This window comes from Phodopus roborovskii, unplaced genomic scaffold, assembly GCF_943737965.1.
Source record: "Phodopus roborovskii unplaced genomic scaffold, PHOROB, whole genome shotgun sequence".
Classification (NCBI taxonomy): Eukaryota; Metazoa; Chordata; class Mammalia; order Rodentia; family Cricetidae; genus Phodopus; species Phodopus roborovskii.
Window position 1 is genome coordinate 2,487,330 of NW_026126433.1, and position 25,458 is coordinate 2,512,787.

Below are 25,458 nucleotides of genomic sequence, written 5' to 3' on the forward strand. Positions count from 1 at the left end.
GGGGAAATGATGGCGGGAAGATGAAGTTAAGTGATGCCATTTATTATGAGCCCATCATTCATCATTTTGCAGCCTTGGACACAAGGAAGGGAGAGAAGGAGGGAGGGATAGAGGGATGAGGGAGGTGGGAGGGAAGGAATGGAAGAAAGGATGGAGGGAAAAAAGGGAAGGAAGGGAAGGAGGGAGGGAAGGAAAGGAGGGAGAGAGAAAAGGAAGGAGGGAATGAATGAATGAATGAATGAATGAATGAATGAATGAATGACTTCTAAGCAATGAGTCTCAGTCTTGGGACACACAGAATCATCCCCTGGGGAGGTTTAAGGAACACTTGTTCCCACACTAAGAGATTCTGATTTTATAAGTCTGAGTGTAATAACTTGTTTACATTTTCAAAAGTTCCACACATTAGGGTTATAATTTTGAGGCAAAGTTGAAAACCTTTGTGTGGCATCAAAGCTGACAGTGTCTGGTCTTAGCTTGTTAGGAAGGCTAAAATTTAAAAAATGATTGAGGCAGTTTTAAAAAGCAAGGTGTCTGACACAACCTCAGTGGAGCTGTAATTTTTTTAAATGTGAAAAGGAGTCAGAAATGTTTTTGACATGCAATGGAGGGTTGTGCAAGACACAGGCAAGGACTCTGGGCAGCTGTCCCATTGTAGGCAGTCTGCTGTGACTTTTTGAGGTCCTTGGCCTTTCTGGAGTCATTCAAGATAAATTTGTAAAGAAGTTAAAGTCATTTTTTTGAATGTTGGAATATGAAGCATACATATAAAAAACTACAAGGATTATTCTCTTTTGGAAAATACAACTGTAGCTATGAATTCATATACTTTGCAGAGTTTCCCATCTGGCTGCCAGAGTCTCAAGGACTGGTTTGTGTGAATAAAGGAGGAGGTGTGTCTCTCAGGTTCTCTAAGAAAAGCATGCCACTCTTTTTAACAAATACAACTTTGCCTATGGTTTTACACAAAAGACAACAACTTATTTCACTGAAAGGGATGAGAGAGGGGCGGGAGGAAGGAAAACAAAGAACACATCTTGTGTGATGCGTGGAACAGTTGGTGAATCTTAGAGACTGCAAACTAGTAAGTTAAGAAATAGGTTAAAGGAAGCTGCTGAACTTTATGAAAAGATATTAATTTGTGAGAGCAGTTCGGATCGGAAGGCTTATCCTGGGACTTTATTAATCAGTTAGTAATGAAATGATAGCAATTACATTTGTTATAATAATTTTTCTTTTTCTTTCACACTTCAGAAATTTCCAAATGGCCAAACTGATGTGAAATCGATACTACCGTGTGATGATTTAAAAACAAAATCTGTTAAAAGTAATGATGACAACTATTAACTAGTCTTTCGGGAGGAGGAAGGAGAAGAACCTTTTTTTTTTTTAAAGAAAAATAATCAAGAGGTAGGCAGCAACATTAAGTTTGGAAGTAAACTCAGAAATTGTGTCATGCGGCTGATCTAAGTGTGCTTTCTCAAATTAGCTCTATGCATATTTTGAGAGGAAAACTAGCATCTTTCTTGTTACTACAATTCAAGGAAATCACTAAATTTGCATAGAAAGTAGAAGAGGGGAGTAGCCAGGGGATTTTATGTAGAATATCTTCTCTATGTAGGACAACAATCAGAATGATGGCAGAAAAGGATATCTATATTAAAAATTGATCTCTACCTGAGAAGATTAAAAACGGAAACTTCTTGCTGTCTCAGGAAAGTTCTAGAAGGGTCCCAGCCAGCTGTTCTCCACTCTTTCTTGTGGAATCAGATATTGGGAATGAAGCTATGGAATCCTCTGCTCAGGACTTAGTCATGTCCTACAGTGGTGGTGGGCTGGATTGACAGGTTGCGAGGTTATGGCTACGAGTACTTGAATGATTTGTGTAGAGCATATTTGCTCAGGAGACTTGGGATCAGCTTTACATGGTACTCTGGTAGCCTTGCATGTTTCCAATGAGGCCAGGCAGGCAAGATTTTTACCACCACCTGAGCTGATTTTTGGCAGGATGCCTGTAGATACCTCACAGAGCAACACAGCACTGCAAGGTAGTTTGTTACCCTTGTCTTGTGGGAGATCATTTCTCATCTATCTGCTATGTTTGGCTCCAGTTGTGCTCAGAACTTCTCATTTCACCACAGGCTGCAGCCTGTGAGAGTTCCTTTGTAGCCTGTCTACACCCTAGCAGAATGAGCCACTTGTTCATGCTGTTAGTCATTTTCTTTCTGTGGGGCTGGAGGCATAGGAGCCGGCACTTGTTTATCTGTTCCACGATGTCTAAGTAATAAGGTTCCTGAATTTGTGTTGATTCCCAAGGGCTCACAAGTATGGACAGAATCATTGATTCCTTGGGGGTTAAATGTATGAAACTATAACCAGCCAAGCTCATGGCACAGCAATGACAGTTGTGACCCTGTTGACCCCCGAGGTCCTCCAGAATGTGTGGTCCCTGGATAAGGAGCTCTGAAGGAGGGTATGAATCGAAGGGTTGGCCATGTAAGTCTGTGCAACCAAGTCCATCTAATAGCCAGTAAACTCCATGACATACAACCTAGCCCTTGGATTCTTTGACATCCTCCCCTGTGGCCTAATCCCTGCATGAGACTTTGAGGTAGAGATCAATCAGCTTTGTGAAGCTATTCCACACCCACATATCCTGGTATGGGTTGGAGGACCTGAAAAGACATATGAGCTTTCCAAGAAACTATAAAACCCATGTCAGCCCCACCAGCATCGTCACCAACACCGTATCCAACACAGGAAATGTGTCAACTGTTTCTGTAGTTAATGAAAACCATTTCTGCCTGTCCCTTCAAGCTCACACATTTTGTGGCAGACTAACTTCTATGTTTCCGGTTTCCCAGTTGCTGTCTTCCTCTGCTGAAGAATCGCAGACAGTTCAGCAAGCAAAGCTGGGGAACTTTCCTGACCAGCTCCCCCCAGCCTGTGGCATGAGGAAGATCTAGCAGAAGTTTTGTTTGTTTCCATCTGAAAATGATGGGTTCCTAATGATTAATCCTGTAACAGCTAGGGGAATGTTTTCTGTTTTTACCCGACTTCCTGAAACTAAAACTAAACACATCCATTTCTTTCAATATCGGAGTTTATAGTGAGACTGTACAGATCACAGAAACCTTAAAGGACAGCGTGCTCTCATTTCCTGAGAGGAAGAAGACAGCAGTGCAGTAAGGATGGGCTTGTGCAGTGTCCTACCGTCTATGAGTTGCTTTGTGTTAGGTAGGTCATATATTGCCTGTCATTAGAGCAAACAGAGCAGCTTAAAAATAATGTCTGATGCTGCCATCTGGTGGTGTATGACAGCTGCAGGACCTATTACAACAATACAAGCTTTACATCTTTTTTTTTTTTTAAACAGCCCCCCATCAACATTTTATGTTTATACCCATAGACAGATACTATTTTCAGCCTTACCCAAAGCAGCTTCCCTTTGCAATATGTAGTAGTGAATGCAGAGACTCGTGGTTTCCCAAAGCAAAAAATTGTATGTTCAACCCTAAAAAGAGTACCTATACCACTCCTTCTAAGGTTCAAGAAACATGGTCAAAGAGGAGAGAGAAATATAAGAACTAGAAGACAGAGAACAGGGCTATGAAATTCTATGTTCTGGGCATGACACAGCTGTTGCAGTCATAATCTCACAGCAATTACAGTTACCTCCCCTGACTGGGCCTGTCATCAGTCAAGACTAGAGAAAGGTTCATGGAACCATATCCCATCCTGATGAAATACTGGTCACTAGTATCATAACCCACATTCAGGGCATCATCTGTAATAGGCCCACGTACTGGGGCATCTGTTGGGTTCATACCTGAGAGGTGGAGTGCGGATTGAGGAAAGAAATAGCCAAAAATAAGAGATAGAGTTGGGAGATCATCCTTGTGAATAGTAAGATCAGCCCCAAGTTTATTATTCAAAGTTCTTATATACCCCAATCAAAAGGGGGGGGACAAAAAAACTTCCTTACCAAGATACAAAGAACAAGCAAGCGTAATTACCTTCACAACATCTGGTAGGTAACCATGCCTTAAACTAAATATCCTGTTGTCAAGATGAGACATTCATTAGCTACACTTTAAGACAGATATCCTGTTGTTAAGACAAGATACTCAACAGCCACACCTTAGGCAAAACATTGTGTTGTTTAACCTTGACAGGGCAATAGTGGGTTTGAACTATCTGACCTTAAGTCAAGATGAAGCAGAGCCATTTCTATGGGCCTCAACAATTGGTAGATTCTGAGGGGAAAGCAGGCATTGTCTTCACTTGTATATTTACAGGTGAGCCTATGACTAGGTTCCAATGACTAGTTTCAATCCCATATTCACAAATAGTCCTTTTTTAATTCAGTGTGTAAAAAAAAATACAAAGACATAACTATAAGAAAGGCACTTATAAAGAGTAGGGGAAGTTGACAGAGTTATAAGGGGGATGGGGGAGTGGGGTGAGAGTAGCCATGATATATCATATACAACTATCAAACTGTCAAAGGAGAAAAATTAATAAAAGTTATCTGTAAAAGAACCAGTTCATATCCAGTTCTTATGGAGTTCAACTTGATTTCAGAATGAAGTAAATACTACATACATATTTTCACCTATAAGATATTACTTGAAAGTCTCTTCCAATACTACATGGAGAGACAGCAACATTATTTTAAAGACATTTTTCCTAGTGGAATTGCAGTGGATATAAAACCTCTGAATGGTATAAATTAGCAAAGGATAGGATTTGATGTCAAGACAATTTTTAAAATATTTGATTCGGTTTCTTCTTTTGTAAGTTTGGAAGAATGTATATACCCACTTCATAGGGTTAATGTGAAAATGAAGGGCCTTGTAAGTGAAAGAAATAGGGACTTAGGTACCCTCTGAAGAAGATGTAGCTGTTGTTCATAGATTGAGTGAAAATGCTTTAAATTCTGTGTAAGTTTGTGTGTAAGTTTGTCCGGTAAGTGTGATTAAATGCTTAAAAAAAAGTGCAGTTACTTATATTTCAAGTATATACAATGTGAATTTATACAAAATGTTGGTAATCATATGAATTTGTAGCCTATATTTGTGTTCAATATTGAACAATTTACATGAAAAGTTATTTCTGTACTTAAATCATAAGGGTTCAAACTAACCGTTTGACCTTAGCAGGCAGAAAATGGCAGCGTTTTCCTTTACTGACGAAGCAGCAGATACACATCCTAGAGGAGGTACCCTGGTGTTTAGAACAATGCTGCCACGCTGCAGCTCCTTGCAAGGCTTAAGAGCATTTCCAGGCCACCGCACACTGCAGCAGGATGATACTGCATCAATGTCCTCACACAGAGATGTTCCTAGGTTTGTCCCACCTGGAATTTAAGAGGACCCCATGTGGCAAACTTGCCATCCCTCTCCTTGAACCTCCCTAAGTGTCACAATAGGCCTGATTCTTAGGAGGCTCTGAGAAACACTAATAACACACAGTGGAAGGATAGCTTGAGGCTGTCTCTAAAAACAGAGGGACCAATCCTTGAAAATTAGTTCTGACCAATTTATTTCAATAAATTAAGGCAGGACTTATAGTGCTTCCAAAGTCCTTTTGTGCACCAGGGATACATCCTGGTTCCACTGTCAGAGGTCCCTTAGACTGCTCAGGCCTTCTAGCTGAGACCCATGTTCAGGGGGTCTGAGTCGTTACAATGCTGGTTTCCTAGCTATCAGTCTAGGGGCCCATTAGCTCCTCCCTGTTCAGGTCAGCTGTCTCTATGGGTTTCTGTAGCCTGGTCTTGCCCCCATTTTCTTATCATTCCTCCCTCTCTGCAACTGAATTCCAGGAGTTTGGCTCAGTGTTTATTTGGGTGTCTGCTTCTGTTTCCATCTGCTACTACATGAAGGCTCTATGATGGCAGGTAAGTTAATCATCAATCTCATTTTATCAGGGAAGGGCTTTTAAGGTAGCCTTTCCACTATTGAGAGCTTACATTTGAAACACAATCACAAGGCAGAAAAACAGTAAGTCACATGCCTTTTTCAACAATGCCACACCTCCCAGTCACATAGTTCTATGAACCAGTGGCCACGCATTCAAATCCAGGCACCTGTGAGGGCCATTCTCATTCAAACAACCATATTCCACAGTCGCTCCTGTTGGCTTATGGCCAACATATCAGAAAGCAAAATGCATTTAGTCCAACTCCAAATGTCCTTTTAGTCTTTCAGTCTCACAGTCTAAAACACGCTCCTCATTTTAATCCCCTGTAAAATAAAAAATCAAATTACAGACTTTCAATATACTATGGCATAAACCTACATTACCATTCCAAAAGGGAAGAATGTAAGACAGTGAAGAAATACTAGACCAAATCAAGACCAAAACTCCCAAACTCCAAATCCTGCATTTCTGTGTCCAGTTTCGAGGGCTGAATGTTTCCACCACTCAGCTTTGCTGGCTGCAATGCTTCTCTCTGTTAAGCTGTAGTCAGGTTTCTCTAGAGAACAGGACTGAGTGTGTGTGTGTGTGTGTGTGTGTGTGTGTGTGTGTGTGTGTGTGTTAGATTTACGATGTGACTTTATTATGTGACTCTCTAGGTCTCTGATCTGAAATGCTGTCTCACTGGCTAATCCCATCACAGTGTTTATTGCAAAAATCTTCAGCTATTCTAAATATTGCATAGAAGTTTCCCACTCATTTGGGCATCTTTCCCAGAGCTGATTTAGTTATATAAGGGGAACTTTATTTTTCTGTACTCATTAAAACTAAAATTTTTAACTTTTTAACAAATCTGCCTGGTATTTTGACTAATGCTGCCCAAAATTTATATATTGCTTTGGGGAAATGTAGCAACTTTGCAGAATCACTGTAAAATGTTAAATGGCTGTGCTGATAGAGTGTTTTCCCCCAAAAAAATAGTTTTTCTGAGTAATCTGAGTAATCCAGCTGTTCAGAAACTCACGCTGTAGACCAGGCTCGAACACATGGCAATGCCCCTGCCTCTGCCTCCCTAAGGTAATTTCTACAACCTGTGACTATGCTGCTTTCCATTGTAAAAGAGACTTTGCCTACATGATTAAGTTAAGGACCAAGCAGTGAGGAGGTTGCCCTGGATCGTCTAGAGAGTAACTTACAAATACCACCATGAGAGAGAGATGGGAAAGGCCAGAACCAAAGAGGTGTGAAAGTTATCTCAGAAGACAGGGTAATCCTGGGCCAAAACCAAGAATGTAGACAACTTCTAGAAACCGAAACAGGCATTGGAATTACTTCTCTCCTAGAGCCCAGAAAAGGAAGTCAGCTCTATTAATCCAGTTCAAACCTCTGACTGCCATAACAAATTAGCATTGACTTAGGGATAAGGAGGGGATGAATCCCTGTGCAGAAGTATAGAATAATCATCTATGCTCCACATGCTTTTTTTCATATTATTCTTTACTAACAGAGGAATAAATGTTTAGAAAGTGGGTAGGCATGTTTGTCTGAAAAGACTAGGACTCTTGTTTGGCCTAAGGAATAGATTTTTATCAAGTTAATTTCTAAAATTGAATTTCCCTTGTCAATGACTTTAAAAACAAGTGTGCAATGGGTTCTGAGTATGGGGTCTGAACTACATACTTGTATGAAGGGTGATGTAGTTTGAATGTGACATGTCCCCACAGGCCCATGCACTTGAACACTTAGTCACTATTCGGGCATGCTTATTAGGAAAGGCCTCACGGGATGAAATGAGTCAGATGTGGGTGGCTTGAGAATATAGGCTGGCCCAGCTTTCTGATTCCTGGCTGCAGAGGCAAAGGAGGTGGTCATCCTCCCACTCCTACTGCAATGCCTTACCGCCATGATGGAATGTCTGCCCTCGAACTGCAAACCAAAATAAACCCATTCCTTCCTTACACAGCTTTCTTCTTAGGCATTTTGTTATAGCAACAAGAAACATAACTTGAGAAAAATGACTAGGTTTGAGGCACGAAGTCTTGGGGGATTCGAAGAAGATTCAGATATCCTGGCTGTAGTCTGTAGGGCTGTTTTGTCCAGCTGTTTGGAATGTTGGATCAGCTTGTACTCTGTTTCAGGCGGTCTGGTGTGATCAAACCACATTAGTCTGGAAGGAATCCACATCTTTTCATTTTCTGTGGAAACAAAAATAGAAATACTTTTCCCCAGTAACTTGTTCTTCAACTTAAATTTTGGAGTCAAAGCGTTTTTTTTTTTTTTTTTTTAAATTTATTATTTTACATGTCGATCCCAGTTCCCTCTCCCTCCCTCTCTCCCTCCCCTCCAGCCCTCCCTCCCTCCTTCCCTCACTTTTGCCCTCTCTGCCCTCTACCATGCACTCTAAACACCCTCCCCTCCCAACCCCCCACCACAATTCCATATGTAGGGGCATGCCATCCAGTTGGGGTCATGTAGATCTGACAGGTCCTGTGAAGTAGGGACTAGGGCTTCTCTCCTATCTCTAGAATAAGGCAGTTATCCCTCCATGGGGGATATGTTTGCAAAGTCCTTTTGTGCACCAGGGATACATCCTGGCTCCACTGTCTGAGGTCTCTTAGACTGCTCAGACCTTCTGGCTGAGACCCATATTCAGGGGGGTCCGAGTCAGTCCCCTGTTGGCTTCCCAGCTATCAGTCAAGAGGGTTTTCTAATGGAGACATTCAGTTTGGGTCTCCGGTGGGTCTCTAAAATACTTTATAACAACTCTATCTTTGACTATGTTTGATGGGTTCTCCATTCCTTTCCTAATGGATATTGAAAGGGAATGGGGTTCACATTGGCAAATTAGTACAAAAATGATACTCATTAGTAGCAGCCTAAGAACCATGTTAGATAAGATTAGCAATTTATGGGTTATAGGCAGACAAAGATATGAATACAGTTTGCTTCTGTGGTGCAGTAAATTAACCACTCACCTACTTGCATTAAAATCTGTTTGTAATAGTGGAGATGCAAAGCCCTTTTTTCTTGGTAAACAGCAAATGTCTGTTCATGTTGTTTCCTGCTAACAAAAGAGGGAATTTATTGCCGAACTGTTATCACCATCAGTTGCTCCTTCCAATTATTGTGTATTATACCATGTTTTCAGTTATTAGAGCAGTGTTTTTAATCTTCTGTACAAATAGTCTTGAAACCCCTGCCCTTTGCACGTGTGTCCTTTTTGAAGTTGTTGCTTCACTACAATGAATACAGATTATTTTAGACTTTCAAGCATTATGTTTTCACACAAGGTGGTTTCTATTTCAATCACTGAGCATGCTGTGTGTGGTGGATCAAGAGGCAGGGTGAGGAGGTAGGATGCTGGCACTATTCCTGCTGAGAATACGAGGTCCATGCTTTGGAAAATAAGGGGGTAGATGTTCAGAGTTTGAAATGGGAAGCAATGTGTTCCTTAATCAGGAGGTCGTGTGAACCATTGTACATTCCATGCCAGAGTCAGGCACTGTGGAAATGAAACAGATCTAACAGCAAACTGCAGCTTTAGGCTTCGGGTTATCTTGGAGTTGACAGGACAGAGAATGGACAGTCACCTTCATGTGTTACATTCCAGGAAGCCTACTTTCAGAGGGAAAGCATGATGAGTAAGTTCACTTGTTTACAAACAACAAGATGATAAGTAAGGAGCTAAGAGAATATAGTAAGTGGCTACTGGAGGCCCATGGGCTCAGTCTGAAGCTGGAACTTGCCATTACAAGAAATGTGTGTGGGTGCTGGATAATCAAAAGAGGAGACATATCCATTATAGACAGGCTTTAAGAAGAAACTCTGATATTAAAATCAGACAACCATGAAATGATGCCCAATAGAAGAAGTTTAAAGTTATCCTAGTTTGAAATAGCTATTTACAACCCCAAGCCAGGGAATTGGATAGGCTAACATCAGACTGTCACCTTTATTTCTGCCCCTTCAAGCATGATCTCCTACTCTCATCCACAGGTCAGCAACAGGACACCTGCTGCAATCCCTCCCCCCCATCTCTAGTGGATCTCACAGATTCCCCCCACACACCTTGGTTGTTTTATCCCAGGCCCCAACTCCAGCAGGCACTCACTGGGAACCCACAGGCTACTGAGGCCAGGGAAGCAGGTAGGCTGACATCCAGTTATGCCAGCACCATTTGTTGAAGAGGCTGAGTTGCCTTGCCCAGCCTTAAAACAAGGGGAGGATCTTAGTCCTACTGCAACTTGATATACCATGCTACACCTAGAAGAGGCCTGCCCTTTTCTAAACAAACAGGAGGAGTGAGTTGGGGGTAGGGTGGGAGCAGAGAGTTGGTAGAGGGAAGGAATGGGAGGAGAGAAGGGAGGGGGAAATACAGTCCAAATGTAAAATGAATAATTTAATTTAAAAAAGAACACTAAAACTTTTGTGCATGTGATAGAGGTACATAAAGAGGAAACAGGTAAATCCCTTAAAGGAAACACAGATAACAGTTGTAGGAAATTAATGAAACCATTTAAAACGTGAACATGGAGATAAAATCAACAAAGAAAACACAAACTGAGGGAAATTGGCAAGTAAAAGCTTTAGAAACTCAGGCAGGAACTACAGAGGCAGACCTCACCAACAGACTACAGCAGATGGAAGAGAGAGTCTCAGGCACCGAAGACGTGGTGGGAGAAATAGACACTGTCACCTCTTCAAAGAAAATGTTAAATTAAAAAAAAAAAAATACTGGTACAACACACCCAGGAAATCTGAGACACTATAAAAGGATGAAATCTAAGAATAATAGGAATGGAGAAAAGAGAAGAAACATATGTCAAAGGACCAGAAAATATTTTCACAAAAGCATAGAAGAAAATTCCCTACCCTAAAGAAAAAGATGCCTATCAAAGTATAAGAAGCATACTGAACACCAAATAGATTGGACCAGAAAAGAAAGTCTGCACATAATAATCACAACACTAAACATACAGAACTAACTGCAAGAGGAAAAGACCAAGTAATAAAGGCAGGCCTATTAGAATAATACCTGACTTCTCAAAGGAGAATCTGAAAGCCAGAAGGCCCTGTTCATACATGTTGCAGACCCTAAGAGGCCACAGAGGCCAGCCCAGACTACTATACCCAGCACAACTTTCAATCACCATAGATAGAGAAAATAAGACATTTCATGATAAAACCAAATTTAAGCAATATTTATTATAAATCTAGCTCCACAGAATATGCTGAAAGGCAAACTCTAACCTAAAAAAGTTAACTACATCCAAGAAAACACATGGAAGAAAATAATTACAGACCAGCAAATTCAAAAGAGAGGAAGCACACATATACCATACATACATATATGTGTGCGTGCACAAACACAAACACACACACACACATGCACATGCATGCGCATACACATAAACACACCATAACCACCTCCACCACCACCACCACCACCATTACCACAACAACGAAATAACATGAATCAACAATCATTGGTCATTGGTATCTCTCACCCTCAACAGTCTCAATTCCTCAAACAAAGGACACAGACTAACAAAATGGATGCAAAATCAGGGTCAATCCTCCTGTTAAGAAAAACACCTTAACATGTATAGACATCATATCAGGGTAAAGGGGTGAAAAAGATATTCCAAGAAAATGGACCTAAGAAGCAAGCTGGTATATCCATTTTAAATTGGAAAGGAAGAAGTCAAAACATCACTATTAGTAGATGATAGGGCAGTATATATAAATGGCCCTAAAATGTCCACTGGGGAACTCCTTACAGATGATAAACACTTTCAGCAAAGTTGCTTAACACAAAATTAATGCACAAAAATCAGCAGCCTCCCATATACAAACAACAAACTGTCTAAAAAAAAAGACCTTTCACAAGAGCCTCAAATAATATAAAATATGTTGGAGTATCTCTAACTAAACAAGTGAAAAGTTTGTACAATAAAAATGTCAAGTCTTTGAAGAAAGAAAATATCAGAAGATGCAAATCAGAAATACTTTCCATGATTTAAGTAAAAAATGGTTATCTTACCAAAAGCAATCTACAGATTCAGTGTAATCGCCATCACAATTCCAACACAATCCTTCACATATCTTTAAAGGACAAAGTTGAGCTTCACAGATAAACACACACACACACACACAAAACCAGGATACCTAAAACAATCCTGAATAATAAAAGAACTGTTAGAGGCATCACTGTTTCCAATTTCAAGTTGTACTACAGAGCTATAACAATAAAAACCACATGGTATTGGCACAAAAGCAGACATGTTGCTCAATGGAATTTAACTGAAGACTGATAAATAAGTCAACACACCTATGGACTCCTGATTTTTTATAGAGGCCAAAAAATACACAATGGAAAAAAAAAAGACAATATCATCAACAAATGTTGCTGGTCAAATTGTATGTCGCATGTAGAAGAATGCAAATAGATCCATATTGATCACCCTGCACAAGTCTCAACTCCAGATGGATCAAAGTCCTCAATGTAAAACTGGATACACTGGGGAGTTAGAGGATCACTCATCCATTGCTGCTGGGAGTGCAAATTCCTACTGCTGCTGTGGAAATTAGTGTGGTGGCTCCCCATGGAGAAGGGAACAGTCTACATCAAGATCCAGCTATACCACTCTTGGGTATATACCCAAAGAACCCTCAATCCTACCACAAAGATACTTACTCAGCTATGCTCATTGTTGCTCTATTCATAATACCCAGAAATTAGAAACAACCTAGATGTCTCTAACAGAAGAACGAATAAAGAAACTGTGGTACATTTATACAATAGAATATTACTCAACCATTTTTAAAAAATGACAACATGAAATTTGCAGTTAAATGGATGGAACTAGAAAATAAAATCATCCTGAGTGAGATATTCAAGACCCAGAAAAACAAATATGGCATGCATTCTCTTGTATGTGGATATTAGCTATTAAGTCCATTATAACAGGGCTACAATTCATAGAACCACAGAATGAAGGTGTAGTGAGATATCCATCCTGCATGTATCTGTAACACTGATCATGCACGAACAGGTGAGGTCACAGGTGCAGAAATGATGGTGTGGGTTTAGGTCTGGGGACCGGACTCCAGCTCACTCTCTTGATTCTGGTAGGGTCACTGAGAGAAGCCTGGGTGTGGATCCTTGGAGAGGGAACTTGCAGGTCATCAATCTCTCATGTAAGTGCATTCTCCCCTAAAAATCTTCACTTAACCTGTACTGAGTCTAGTGAATCTTGATTCCATGCATCCACATGTACATTTAGAGTAAGGGACTAGAGTTAACAGATTTCCTTAGAAAAAGGTAAATACAAAAGATAGATATGGCTGGAATGGGAAGGCCAAGTGGGGGGGGGGAGGGGAATGGGGTTATGGGAGGGAATACAGGGAGAAACAGCTAAAATAAACTGGAATTTGAGAGGTATTGTGGAAACCTAATACAGTAGAAACTTTCTAAAACATATACATACATGAAAGCAATCTAAATGAAACCACCAAAAAATGGGGGGGGGGGGGAAGAATCCCAGCTGGCCACCTCTCTTCATCAAAGGCAATATCAAGTACCAGGATTGGGTTACATTTAATTGAGTTGCTGTCTAAAGAGGCCCATACGAATCCCCAAACAATGCAGGCTGTTGCCAAAACAGTAAATTGCTCTCCAAAAACTGATAACAAAGTCCCTATATTGAATGGAGATGTCAAGCCTGGTACCTACATAGAGCCTTCATCCCTAATGTTCCAGCATCTTTGGCATAGAGAGATACTCTGTATGTTATCAAAAAAGATAATATAAACACCAACCAAGCCTCGAAACCTTTTGACTTGCAATCTGTCCTGCCGGTAAGACTTGCTAGTGCAATGGTGGCACAAAGCTTGTGGGAGTAACCAACCAATAACTGATTTGGCTTAAGGTCCACTCCACGAGATGTTAACTCTTACCCAACACTGCTTGGGTGAAGTCTATGGTCTAAAAAACTACTGGTCTAAAAAGTGGGGGGGGGTGGACAAATAGTGATAAAATGACTCCTGATGATATTCTATTATACTCATAGATCAGTGCCTTGTTCATCCATCATTAGAGAAGCTTCCTCATAGAGTAGAGAAAAAAATAGAGAAACCCACAGAAACTGCTGACCTGAACAAGGGGGAGTTCAAGGACCCCAGTCTGATAGCTGGAAAACCAGCATAGGACTCACCCAGACCACCCAGTCAGGAGGACTGGACAGTCTATGGGGCCTCTGGTAGTGGATCAGTATTTATTCCTAGTATACGAATGGACTTTGGGAGACCATTCCACATAGAGGTATACTCTCTCAGCCTAGACACATGGGGGAGGACCTAGGCCCTGCCTCAAATGATATGACAGACTTTGAAAATTCCCATGGAAGGCCTCACCCTCCCTGGGGAGCAGACAGGGGATGGGATGGGGGTGGTGGTGGGGACAAGGAAGGAAGGAAGGGTGAGGGAACTTGGATTGACATGTAAAACAAGGTTGTTTCAAATTTAAATAAAAAAATATCATAAGAATAGAAAAAAATGTCACGAGACATGTTCTAGAAAAGTATGCATTGGGGAGGGGAGGACAAGAAAACAGAAGAGCCTCAAAGCTCAGGGACTATCAGATCAAGGAAGTGGCTCATACAGGGAAGGTTGGTAACAGAGGCTCAATGAAGGGGGAGAGAAAAACAAAATTCTTCTTTCTCTTTCTTTTGGGGTGTGGAAGATGAACCCAGAGACTTGGTCACTAAGCTACAACCCCAGATCACCAAAATCAACACCTGTTTTGTTTCAGTCTTACAGACTTAACCAAAAAGAATATAGCAGCCCCTACTATACCACGGGTACCTCAGCTCTTACAGTCTTGCTGCCCCCAAGTGAAAAAGCTGCCATTCATCAAGAAGCAAATTGGGGAAATACTGGGTATATTAACAACCCTTTTTTAAGCAGTGCAACTGAGGCTCAGAATCTCAAGTTTATCAGTTAAATAAGGATCAGGGTGCATCCTGAAGTCAGGAACTCAGGTGATGCTTGCCCCATCAGATCATGGTGGACAAAATGAACATATTTGTACTGAGATAACACTGCAATGAATACTGCAACAAAAGTTGGCAGACTTTTGGGTAGTTAAACCATATTGATGTAATTGCACAATGACTCAACTGTTAAACCACTTGCTCCACAAGCCTGATTGCCTGAATTGGTCCCTGAAATACATGTATACAAGACAGATGCTGCCAGATGCGATGGTTCACTTTTGAAATTCTTTGTCTTACAATGTTGAGTCAGGAATTTTTTTTTATCTTAAAGGTCCTCTGTGTATGTATTATAGTTTCTGATTTTGTGTTTTTAATGGATTCCTATATGTGTAACATATGAGTTTCTGCACCTAAGTGTGTTTCTTGTGCTTTTACTTTAGCTCGTTTTCTTGTTTGTTTGTTTGTTATCATTTTGTTCTATTCTGATTTGTTTGGTTTTTTATTTGCCTTATTTTATTTTGTTATTGTTCCTTAGATTCCTGTTTGTTTTCCAATGAGAGACAGAAAAGGGGTGGATCCAGATGGAACAGGAGGCACTGTGAGGACTAGGGGGAGGAGAAACCATAATCAGGATATATTGCATGGAAAAAAATCAATTTTCAATTTAAAAAACAGATACCCTGTGTAGAACTAAAGCAATTATAATGGTTAAAGGTTTAATAAAATGTCAAGTTGTATAGGCACTCTAAGAAGAAATTTGAGTCTGGGCTGGGACAAGGGCTTTGTGGGTAGCAGACTTGCTGCACAAGTGTGAGGCCCTTAGTTTGAATCCCCTTGAATAAAGATTCAGTGACATCATTTGTAATTCCGCTGCTCCTATGGGAAGATGAGAGGCAGGAAGAAAAGAATCCCAGGAGCTTGCATGCCAAGTAGAATAGCATAAACAAACAGCAGGGAACACTATGGAGGTCAAGGCCTAGCACCCAAGGTTGTCCTCTGACATTCATGTGGGCTGCATGACATATGCACATCTGCATTCACACACATGAAACGCACACATGCGCGCAACACACATACACATGCAAGCAAGCACACAAATACACTGAAGTTTGATGGGACTTACTCCTTTGTTATGAATTCAGAGAACCAACTGGGAAGAAAACTTAAAGAATTCTCTCAACGACTCTCCTACCCTAGTCTCCTCTGTGTTGGGATTAGAGGTGTGCACCACCTTACTCTGTCACTCAGATAGACTGTAGTCTTGCACTGCCTGGTACCAACAGCTAAATACTGATTTGTGTCTCCCATTGTCTTATTATGCACAATGACATAGCTCTTGGGAACCTAAAACTCTAGTCAGAGATACAACATGAGCCAACGCAGGCTTTGTTCATTAGTTTGCATCCATGGCATAGTTATAAACATGAGACTTCTGAGTTAATGGTTTGTAACATTTACAAACTACTTTTACAAAACAGTTTTTGTATGACACATCTGTTTCCTCGCTGCAGGTGCCTTCATCTGCAAGATGATGCCATTTGTCCAGTCCACAGCCGTTGTGACAGAAATCCTCACTATGGCCTGCATTGCTGTTGAGAGGCACCAAGGACTTGTCCATCCTTTTAAAATGAAGGGGCAGTACACCAACCGAAGGGCTTTCACAATCTTGGGTATGTGAGTCACTTTTTGTCACTTGTCAAAATATCTGATATTAACAACCTAGAAGTAGAAGGATTTGCTTTTGCATTATGGTGTCAGAGATTCCAGCCCTTGGCCACTTGGCTGTTACTTCTGGGCCTTTGGACAGTAACACAGAACAGCATGATGAGAACATATGGTAGAACAGTGTTTACCTCATAGCAGACAGAAACAGTCTGGGACAAGTTACATACCAATAACCTACTTCTTCCAGACAAGTCCTACTTCTGAGTGGTCCATTAATCCATGAGTTCATCAGTGGATTTATCCATTCATAAAGTTAGTGCCTTCATGATCCAATAATCTCTCCCAAAGTCCATTAGCTAGCAGTCAAGTCCTTTGAGACTTTGGAGGACATTTAACACTCAAATAGTAACATTAGGTATGGCTACTAGTGTACCACCTACAGTGTTAATGCCATTCTTCATTATAGAATAATAGTGCATTTGTACAGTTGAAGTTTTCTCCCTTATGTTTAAGCATTCCAGTATAATTTTAGGGGTTTTGCCCTCTCTGTATTTACCACACACCATCTCTCCTTCAGAAGCAATGATATTGAAATACATTATTATGGATATATTTCATTGGTTTTAAGTCTTCAACTTTTAAGCATGTCATTTAGCTAATGATTGATAGCCATCAGTGTCATTTCCACATTAACATTCTTCTGACCTGAGATGAGAAGGCTTGAGTGTACAAGAGCAAAAGATTTCAATGTGGAGCAGGAAATGTGCTTTGACAGAAGCAGGGAACGGGGGTGTTTACAGAGATGGCTCCCAAACAGTTCACATAGAGGTTTCAAGTGCCTGATAATGCAGTAGAGTTCTTCAAATTCCTGACAAAGATACATTCCACTCTCTTCATTTCACTTCAGGCAACTCTAGGTTCTTGTTGTGACTGTCCCTGGCTCAGCAAGATATGATCAATACAACACATTCCATAAAAAGGCTGAATTTGAAACAATGGCCTAAAGTCTAATGTAGTAATAGATGAATTTTCCTTTTTAGTATTTAGTATTGAGTGCTTAAAATCTTAAGATGTCTTATAATGGTCTGAATATAATCAGATGCACAGTGTATAGCTATAGAATCATCAAAGGTAGCAAATTTAATTAATATATGAAATAAATAAACAAGCAGTATTTCTGTCGGAAATATTGTATCCTAAGGAACACTGAAGATAGAGTCTGTACAGTCAGGCACCGCTCTGCTTTAACACATTATGATTATTATCACATTTTTTACAGGTGTGGTCTGGTTGGTGGCCATCATCGTAGGATCACCCATGTGGCATGTGCAAAGACTTGAGGTAGATTTGGGGCTGAATTACTATTTACACTACTGAAATACTTCTCCACATCTCTCATCTACAGCCGTTACCCATCTTGAGAGCATGTTGGCAAGTCTGCTCTACCTCAGCTTCTTCACTGGAAACCTTTCAAATGAAATAAAATCATTTTCTCTGTTTTATTTAACTCTTCTAGATATTCTACTGGCAAGACATTGGCACTTAACTTTTTTTTTAATGTTTCAAGATCACTTTCTCCATTTTCCTACAAATTGAACATGTTTTTTCTCTAGAATGCTCCAATGTCTTAATATAATTGAGAATCCAATGAGTGTTCTATATTTTCTTTCATTGAAAAATAGATGTTTTTTTTACACACAATATATTCTGATTACAGTTTTCCCTCCCTCTTCTTCCAGTTTATCCCCACTACCCCTCCCATCTGAATCCACCCTCTTTCTGTCTCTCATTAGAAAGCAAATAGGCATCTAAAGAATAATAATAAACTGAAATAGGACAAAACAAACAAACAGAAAAGAGCCCAAGAAAAGGCATAAGAAACAGACATAGACGCAGAGCCCCACTTGTTTGCACGCTCGGGAATCCCATAAAAACACAAAAGCAGAAGCCATAATATATACACAAAACTTGAAGGATTAGAAATACACTTTTTAAAACTCTGACAGGGCACTATAGACGAGGAGCATCCAAATACGCTGCTGAATTAGTTTTCTGTTCATCAACTCGTATTGGCCACACTGTCTATCCTTAGGAGTAGTTTGTTTTCCCAGGAAGACCACCTTGGAGGAAAAGAATTTTTCTTTTACAAGTTATCAATTTAGGATAGTGTTTGTCTTAGGGATGTGGCATGTGTCCGCTTCTCCTTCCAGCTCTGGGACACCATCTGGTGCAGACCAGTGTAGGCCCTGTGCATGCTGCCTCAGTCTGTTATAAAATGCCTAGTCCACTGCCTTAATCATGTAAGTTCATACAATAAGTTTAAAAAGTGACACTTCAGCTTGAATTGACATTGGGCCTAGAAATGTAAAGGGCCATGCCTGCCTTCAGGGTGTCTCTGCCCCTCTGTGTTCATTGAGCCTCTCTCTCCAACAAATTGGTGAGGAGAATGAGCAGAAGAAGGAACAGATGAGGTCTGGGTATGACTGTGACTCATGACTATTGCTGTTCTTCTGGGTTTTCCCAATGATACCCAAGCATTCTGGCTGCTGTTCCATTCCCCAGCCCTTCTATACACCACAAACATGGCTTTTGTGCTGGCAGGGTGTAGAGTGATGGGATCACTCAAAAATGACACATTCCAATAATGAAGTCTACTTCTGGACCACAGAAACAAATATATATGGTAGTGATTTAAAAAAATTACCCCATGGCATACTTTAAATATACCTTAAGTACTTGTACAATATAATTGGCATAACTATGCTCACTATCAGATCAGCCCAATCACATTTGCTTCTTGTCTTGTATTAGCATGCATCCCATGACCACCTCATTCCTAAATGCTATTTACTACTCTAATTAAGAGTGTAAGCAAGCACATAGAAGCCTTAATTCCTCACTCAGATGGAACACTCTGTCATGGGTGTTTCTCACCAAGCTCTCCATGGGTTGGTGACACCTGAACCAAGGGAGGGCTTCACTAGCCTCAGTAATAACCTGTATCTTTCCTTGATGTTTGTGGTAAGATTTGTGTTGGGGACAGATGTCATTCATAAATCAGAATGAGGATAATGGTGAAAAAAAGTGGAATTATAGATCAAAAATAACTTCACCTTGGGTGGTGTCTCAAACAGTGAAGTTTTAGAAAAATGTATGTTTAGGAATGGAGACTATCGGGCTGGGAATGGAGTGCACACATGAGAGATGGAAGAGAAAATATCTGAATTAGAGTGCACACAGAGATTAGTTTGTCCCTAGAGTTATGTGAGCTCATCAGAGACTAGCATGGAGCTTTAGGCTTTGCTATGCCATGACTATGGTCATTGCAGGGCCTGCTTCTATAGTGTCAGCATAGGTTATATTTTTACCTCCATTCATAAAAAGTTCAAATCATTTTCCAATGGCTTATACCATCCTAGTTGTGTTTGTCAGTAGCACCTAGAGCAGAACTTGAATTTTCTTGCTTTTTCAATTGCTACTGAAGATTATGATGAAAGTTGTACATAGGCATATAAACATAAACAAAACTATGTCTAAAACCTAAGTATCAACCTGAAAAGATCCAGTGTGCCTAGAGGAGAGTTCCTGGTAAATGCTCACATTTCCAACCCTGATACCTAGAGATGTGGCTTCTGAATATGCTAAAGGGTTCAGTTCAGTCTAGAAATGAGCCAGACCACTTCCTGTTGTTATTAACAGTGTCTGATCTTAAAGATGAGTCTGCCAGAAGTAGTTTGGATAAATCAGCATAAAATACCATTAGAATTATTTTGGGTTGGCAGTAGTTTGAATCTCATTTTTCATTTGTCTTAATTTAAAAACTACCAGTTGCCTTTTCAATGCCTATTTTAGCATCTCTTACTTTAAGGAAGTCTGGTGACTCTCCAAGTCTGTTGCTTCAACAAGTGAGAAAGAAATAAATTAGTTTAATTAATATTAAAAACAGACAGCATATGGTGTGTTCTTTTAGCTCACTGAAAAGTGGTGAGAAACAGAAATAAAAGTTGAGAAAGGCAAGAAACAAAAGAAACATACATAGATCTCAATTCCATTTCAAATCTAAAAACACAAAATTCTCAAAGACCTAAGCAGGTTAAGTGGAAATACTATATTTTTAGTACAAAATAACAACGAAACAGTCATTCATATTTGCAATAGTATCAGTGACAAATTTGAAAAGTCTTAAAATGATGCTCTGCGATAACACTTGACTGCTTCTGATGTTGATGATGGTTCTTTCAACTCAATTATTCTTGCTATAAAGATTAAGTATGACTTCCTATATGAAAAAGAACATGTCTGCTGCTTGGAAGAGTGGGCCAGCCCTGTGCACCAGAAAATCTACACCACCTTCATTCTTGTCATCCTCTTCCTCCTGCCTCTGGTGGTGATGCTCGTCCTCTACAGTAAGATCGGGTATGAACTCTGGATCAAGAAAAGAGTTGGAGACAGTTCAGTGCTTCAGACTATTCATGGAAAAGAAATGTCCAAAATAGCCAGGTTTGTCTGATATAATGCTCACCTCTGTCTAAAATATTCAATTAGTTGTACTAGAAGGGACAGTTGCCATGGTTGTCAGAACTCTTGGGTAAGTTAGCCAAAGTAATCTAAGTTGAGAGTACTTAAGCCCCTGAAACTTTGTGCAGTTTAATGTGTGTCAGAAAGATAGATCAAAATCATTTGTTCTTAAATCAAAGTGAAGTTGGAAGAATGAAGAGAATTTACAGCATGGTTACAATCCATCTGTATATAAATGTATATAAATATGATTTGTGGAAAGAGCTATGAACTGGTGTCAGGGCTCTCTGGTCCTGGGGGCCTCTGCTCTCTGTCACCGTGCTGACCATGTGACACAGATCTCTTCCTCGTATATACAAGGTTATATAAAACATCGTCCTTACCTCCTATCACTCAAAGATGATGCTAACATACATGAGATGGCACGTATAAAAAGGTTTTAAACTGCAGCACTATATTTATTCTACATGGTTATTGTTAAACTTTGATTTCAACATAAAAGCTTTCTTACCTTACTCGTTAGTATCCATTTTAAAACACATACTTTATATCTCTACTGAATGAGCATTCAAATGAAAACAAGTGATGCCTCTGGTACAGACTTTAAGGATTTGATGGGATGTAGCTAAATCTCGGTGTGCAGTGTCCTCTAGTGCCCAGTTTATATAAGGACAAGCCTCTCCGAATATAGGAAGAATTTTTATTGAATTAATTATATACCCTTTCATCAGAAAAAAGGGGGATACTAGAGTTGAAAGAAGAGGTGCAAGTATGAACTTTTAAAATACAAAGCAGATATATAGTCCTAGCACAGATATAAATCTACCTTGTAAGAAAAATAAAGAAGAAATGAGTTTGAATTCCTGGTAAACCAGAGTTTTAATTCTAGCCTTTCAGTTTACTGTACTTTATAAATATCAATGTTTGATGTTAAAGACGAGGATGATTTTTCAGTACACAGTGAATTAAAGCTCACTCACTGAACTTTGGATTCCTAAATCCAAACCCAAAGCATGTCAGTTACTAGCCATGTGACTGTGAATCAGGAACCTTCGGTGTGGAGCAGCTTCTGCATTGGCCCATTGATTTCCTTGAATATTAATGATATAATCCATGTCAGTAACCTGCAGAATGACAGACCACAGTGAGCACACATCCTAAGCACATTTATTGGACAAAAAACACAAAGACAAGGGTAAAATACACAGGAAAGGCAACAATCTACCTGTGGTTATGTTTGAGTGGCCTGAGCTCAACTTTTGTTTGTCCAGATGTTTTAACACATTTCCACAGACAAGTGAACCAACACAATGCTTTCTTGGGGGTCTAGGAAGAAGAAGCGTGCTGTGGTTATGATGGTGACAGTGGTGGCTCTCTTTGCTGCGTGCTGGGCACCTTTCCATGTTGTTCACATGATGGTTGAATACAGTAAGTACTTAGCATTCTAGAATGATGGCTTCCTGGTCCATTTCCTGCTAGAATAGACAGGAATGGCTATAAAACTGTTGCTATTCGCTGGCTTAATCCAGTCCCAAGCCTTGAGTCTGGTTTTTTTCCTATTACAAGAGTTCTAGTTCCCCATGTGGTGGGTGATGATGTGTGACAAGGGCACTTTAGGAAGTAAGTGCACTTTATTAGCTGTACACAATAAAGGAAAGCTTCCAGATTCATACATTATCCCTAAGGGGAGTGATGTGTCATTTTATGAACCATCTCTTTTTACAATCTCAACTCACACTGTATTATTTTAATAATACTTGGGATTTTAGCCAGCACCTCAGTATAGTCTCCCTGACAAGCATGAATTTACAGGGCTTTCCATGTGACTATGTTTCTGCAATGCAAGTGAGTACTTGAAGAATCCCTGCTTCTAGTTTGCATGACATTTGAATATTTAGTGTAAATGCTGTAAGCCCAGTAGTATGTGCTGGACGCCAGCCTGTGTATCTAAGAATGCTCATCACGAAGACCATTCGTTCCCAGGTAATCAGATTCCTCTCCCACAATGGGCTGCAGACATGTACATGCCTTTTGCCTCTGACAAAATCAGATGGTAGTTTTTAACTTTCTCAATAAAGTCAATCCATATTCTAAAGTATTATTCTATTTCAGGTGATTTTGAAAAAGAATATGATGAAGTCACAATCAAGATGGTTTTTGCTGTAGTACAAATAATTGGGTTTTTCAACTCCATCTGTAATCCCATTGTATATGCATTTATGAATGAAAACTTCAAAAAGAATTTTTTGTCTGCTGTTTGTTATTGCATAATAAAAGAAAAGTTTTCTCCAGTGCGGAAGCACAGAAGTTCAGTGACACAGAAAAGAACCACGTTATCAAGACAACAGCATCCAGTAGAGAAAACCAAGAGAGATGCATTCAGCGATACCAACATCGAAGTGAAACTGTGTGACCGGCTGGGGGAGAAAAGGCAGCTCAAGCGACAGCTCGCTTTCTTCAGTTCTGAACTTTCTGAAAATTCAGTTTTAGGCAGTGGACATGAATTGTAACGTTGTCTTCATAATTAATATCATTTGTGTGGAAAGTTATTTTGAGCAAAGGTCAAAGACTATATTTTAAGTGATGACAAGAAGGAAAACAAGGCATGTTTTCCATCTAAGTTGACTTAATAAATGGAACTATAACTTTGAAAAATTACTAAAGCAGCTTTGTACATTATTAGAGTAGATGTATTAAAGACATCATATATAAAGCAATGGTCTTGGCAGCAGTTTTTATCCAGGTAGTCAATGTAATGTGACTTTCTGTGTATTGCTAAACTGGATGGAAATTATTCAAATTGTATCATCATCTTTGCCTATTAAACAGCTGAACACCATAACGTAATTTATGGTATACTGTTCAAGTTAAGGTAACAATCTTTGCAGCTGACATTTGTGCCATAATAATAGTCAAAAAAGATGAATAATTAGGCAAATGACAATAAAACTTAAAAGAAAATGCCACACTCCTTTAAGCTGCCATCTCTGTGATGACGAATCACCTCATCTTCTGAAGTCTCTACCTGTTCCTGTATGGATGGAGAGTTAGCACTCGCTTACTTGGTGGAGCAGTCATGAAACAAACTCTGACTGGAAAGGAAGGCACTTTTCATTCTACAGCGATGAATCCGAGTCCCGGCCCTCACCCCATCTTTAGCCCCAATGTCTTCTCTGCTTCCCTTTCTGAGATTTCTTCCAGCTTTGCTCCACTCTCCTCTCAAGACTGTTTTGTAACTGGTTCTTCTCAAGCTGGGTAGCCTCATTTATCAATGAGAGAGAGAGGGAGAGAGAGAGAAAGGCTGGGTATCCTTGTTTATTAGATAGATAGATGGATGGATGGATGGATGGATGGATGGATGGATGGATAGATAGATAGATAGATAGATAGATAGATAGATAGATCTCTTTTGGCACTTTATTCTCTCTCACTAGTAAGATGAAGGATTTTTGTTACATAATAAGAGACTTTCTTGGTAATAGACTAATGGTGAAGGCTTCAGGCTATGTACAAGGCTGACCTCCAGGTGGCTTGTTAGGAAGAACAGAGCTCCCCACTAGCTCAGTCCCTCACTCCTGTGTCCCATGTGTCAAAAATTCAACAGCCATTATCAGCACTCATTGCCTTCCCAACAGATAAATCATGTGACACAAGAAAATTAGCAAAGAGAAATTTATTATTTGTTTTTTATGGATCACTTTTGTAAACGGCTATAATTTTTGTCTAGTTACATTGAAATAAAAAAAATCATTACAGTATAACTAGACAAAAATCCTTAAAAATAGACTGAATGTGCTGATTTTTGCTATCTTTACCCAAATGTTAAATATTGATATGACTTCAGCTATGACAAAGTGGTGTGTAATATTATATATTTATCCATAAATAAATAATAAGGTCAAAGTAGACAGCCAGCCCTGATGGCTCTCAACCAAAGAATGATCAAATGCACAATGCTACAACAATATGCTCTATATTTTCAAGAAGCGTTAATGGTTACACATGATGGGTAAAATAATTTTAGTAACAGGAAACTACACATTCAAGAAATTATAGTGTGTGTGCGTGCGTGCGTGCGTGCGTGCGTGCGTGCGTGCGTGTGTGTGTGTGTGTGTGTGTGTGTGTGTGTGTGTGTTGGGGGAATGTCCGCATGTCTATGTACCATGCGCATGCCTGGTACCCATGGAAGCCGGAAGAGAGCGCCAGATCTCCTGAAACAGGAATACAGTTATGAGCTGCCATGTGGATGCTGAGAATAGAATTGCTACATGGGTGCTGGAAACAGTACCCGGGTCCTCTGGAAGAGCAGCCAGTACTCTTGGCCACTGAGTCATTCTTCTAACGCTTAATTTGATCTTTA

At 39.9% G+C, this 25,458-nt stretch overlaps 1 protein-coding gene across 1 annotated transcript in view; it reads left to right on the forward strand.

The window, feature by feature from the left end:
* The window catches only part of LOC127223316 (pyroglutamylated RF-amide peptide receptor), a 30,635-nt gene extending 6,965 nt beyond the window's left edge, over window positions 1–23,670 (forward strand). Inside the window, exons 2-6 of the mRNA XM_051185804.1 lie at window positions 16,427–16,585; window positions 17,860–17,921; window positions 20,845–21,080; window positions 22,429–22,526; window positions 23,211–23,670. Coding sequence (XP_051041761.1) covers window positions 16,427–16,585; window positions 17,860–17,921; window positions 20,845–21,080; window positions 22,429–22,526; window positions 23,211–23,608 — 953 coding nt within the window. The 3' untranslated portion in view covers window positions 23,609–23,670. The remainder of the gene's footprint in view (window positions 1–16,426; window positions 16,586–17,859; window positions 17,922–20,844; window positions 21,081–22,428; window positions 22,527–23,210) is intronic.
* Window positions 23,671–25,458: the final 1,788 nt, after the last annotated feature.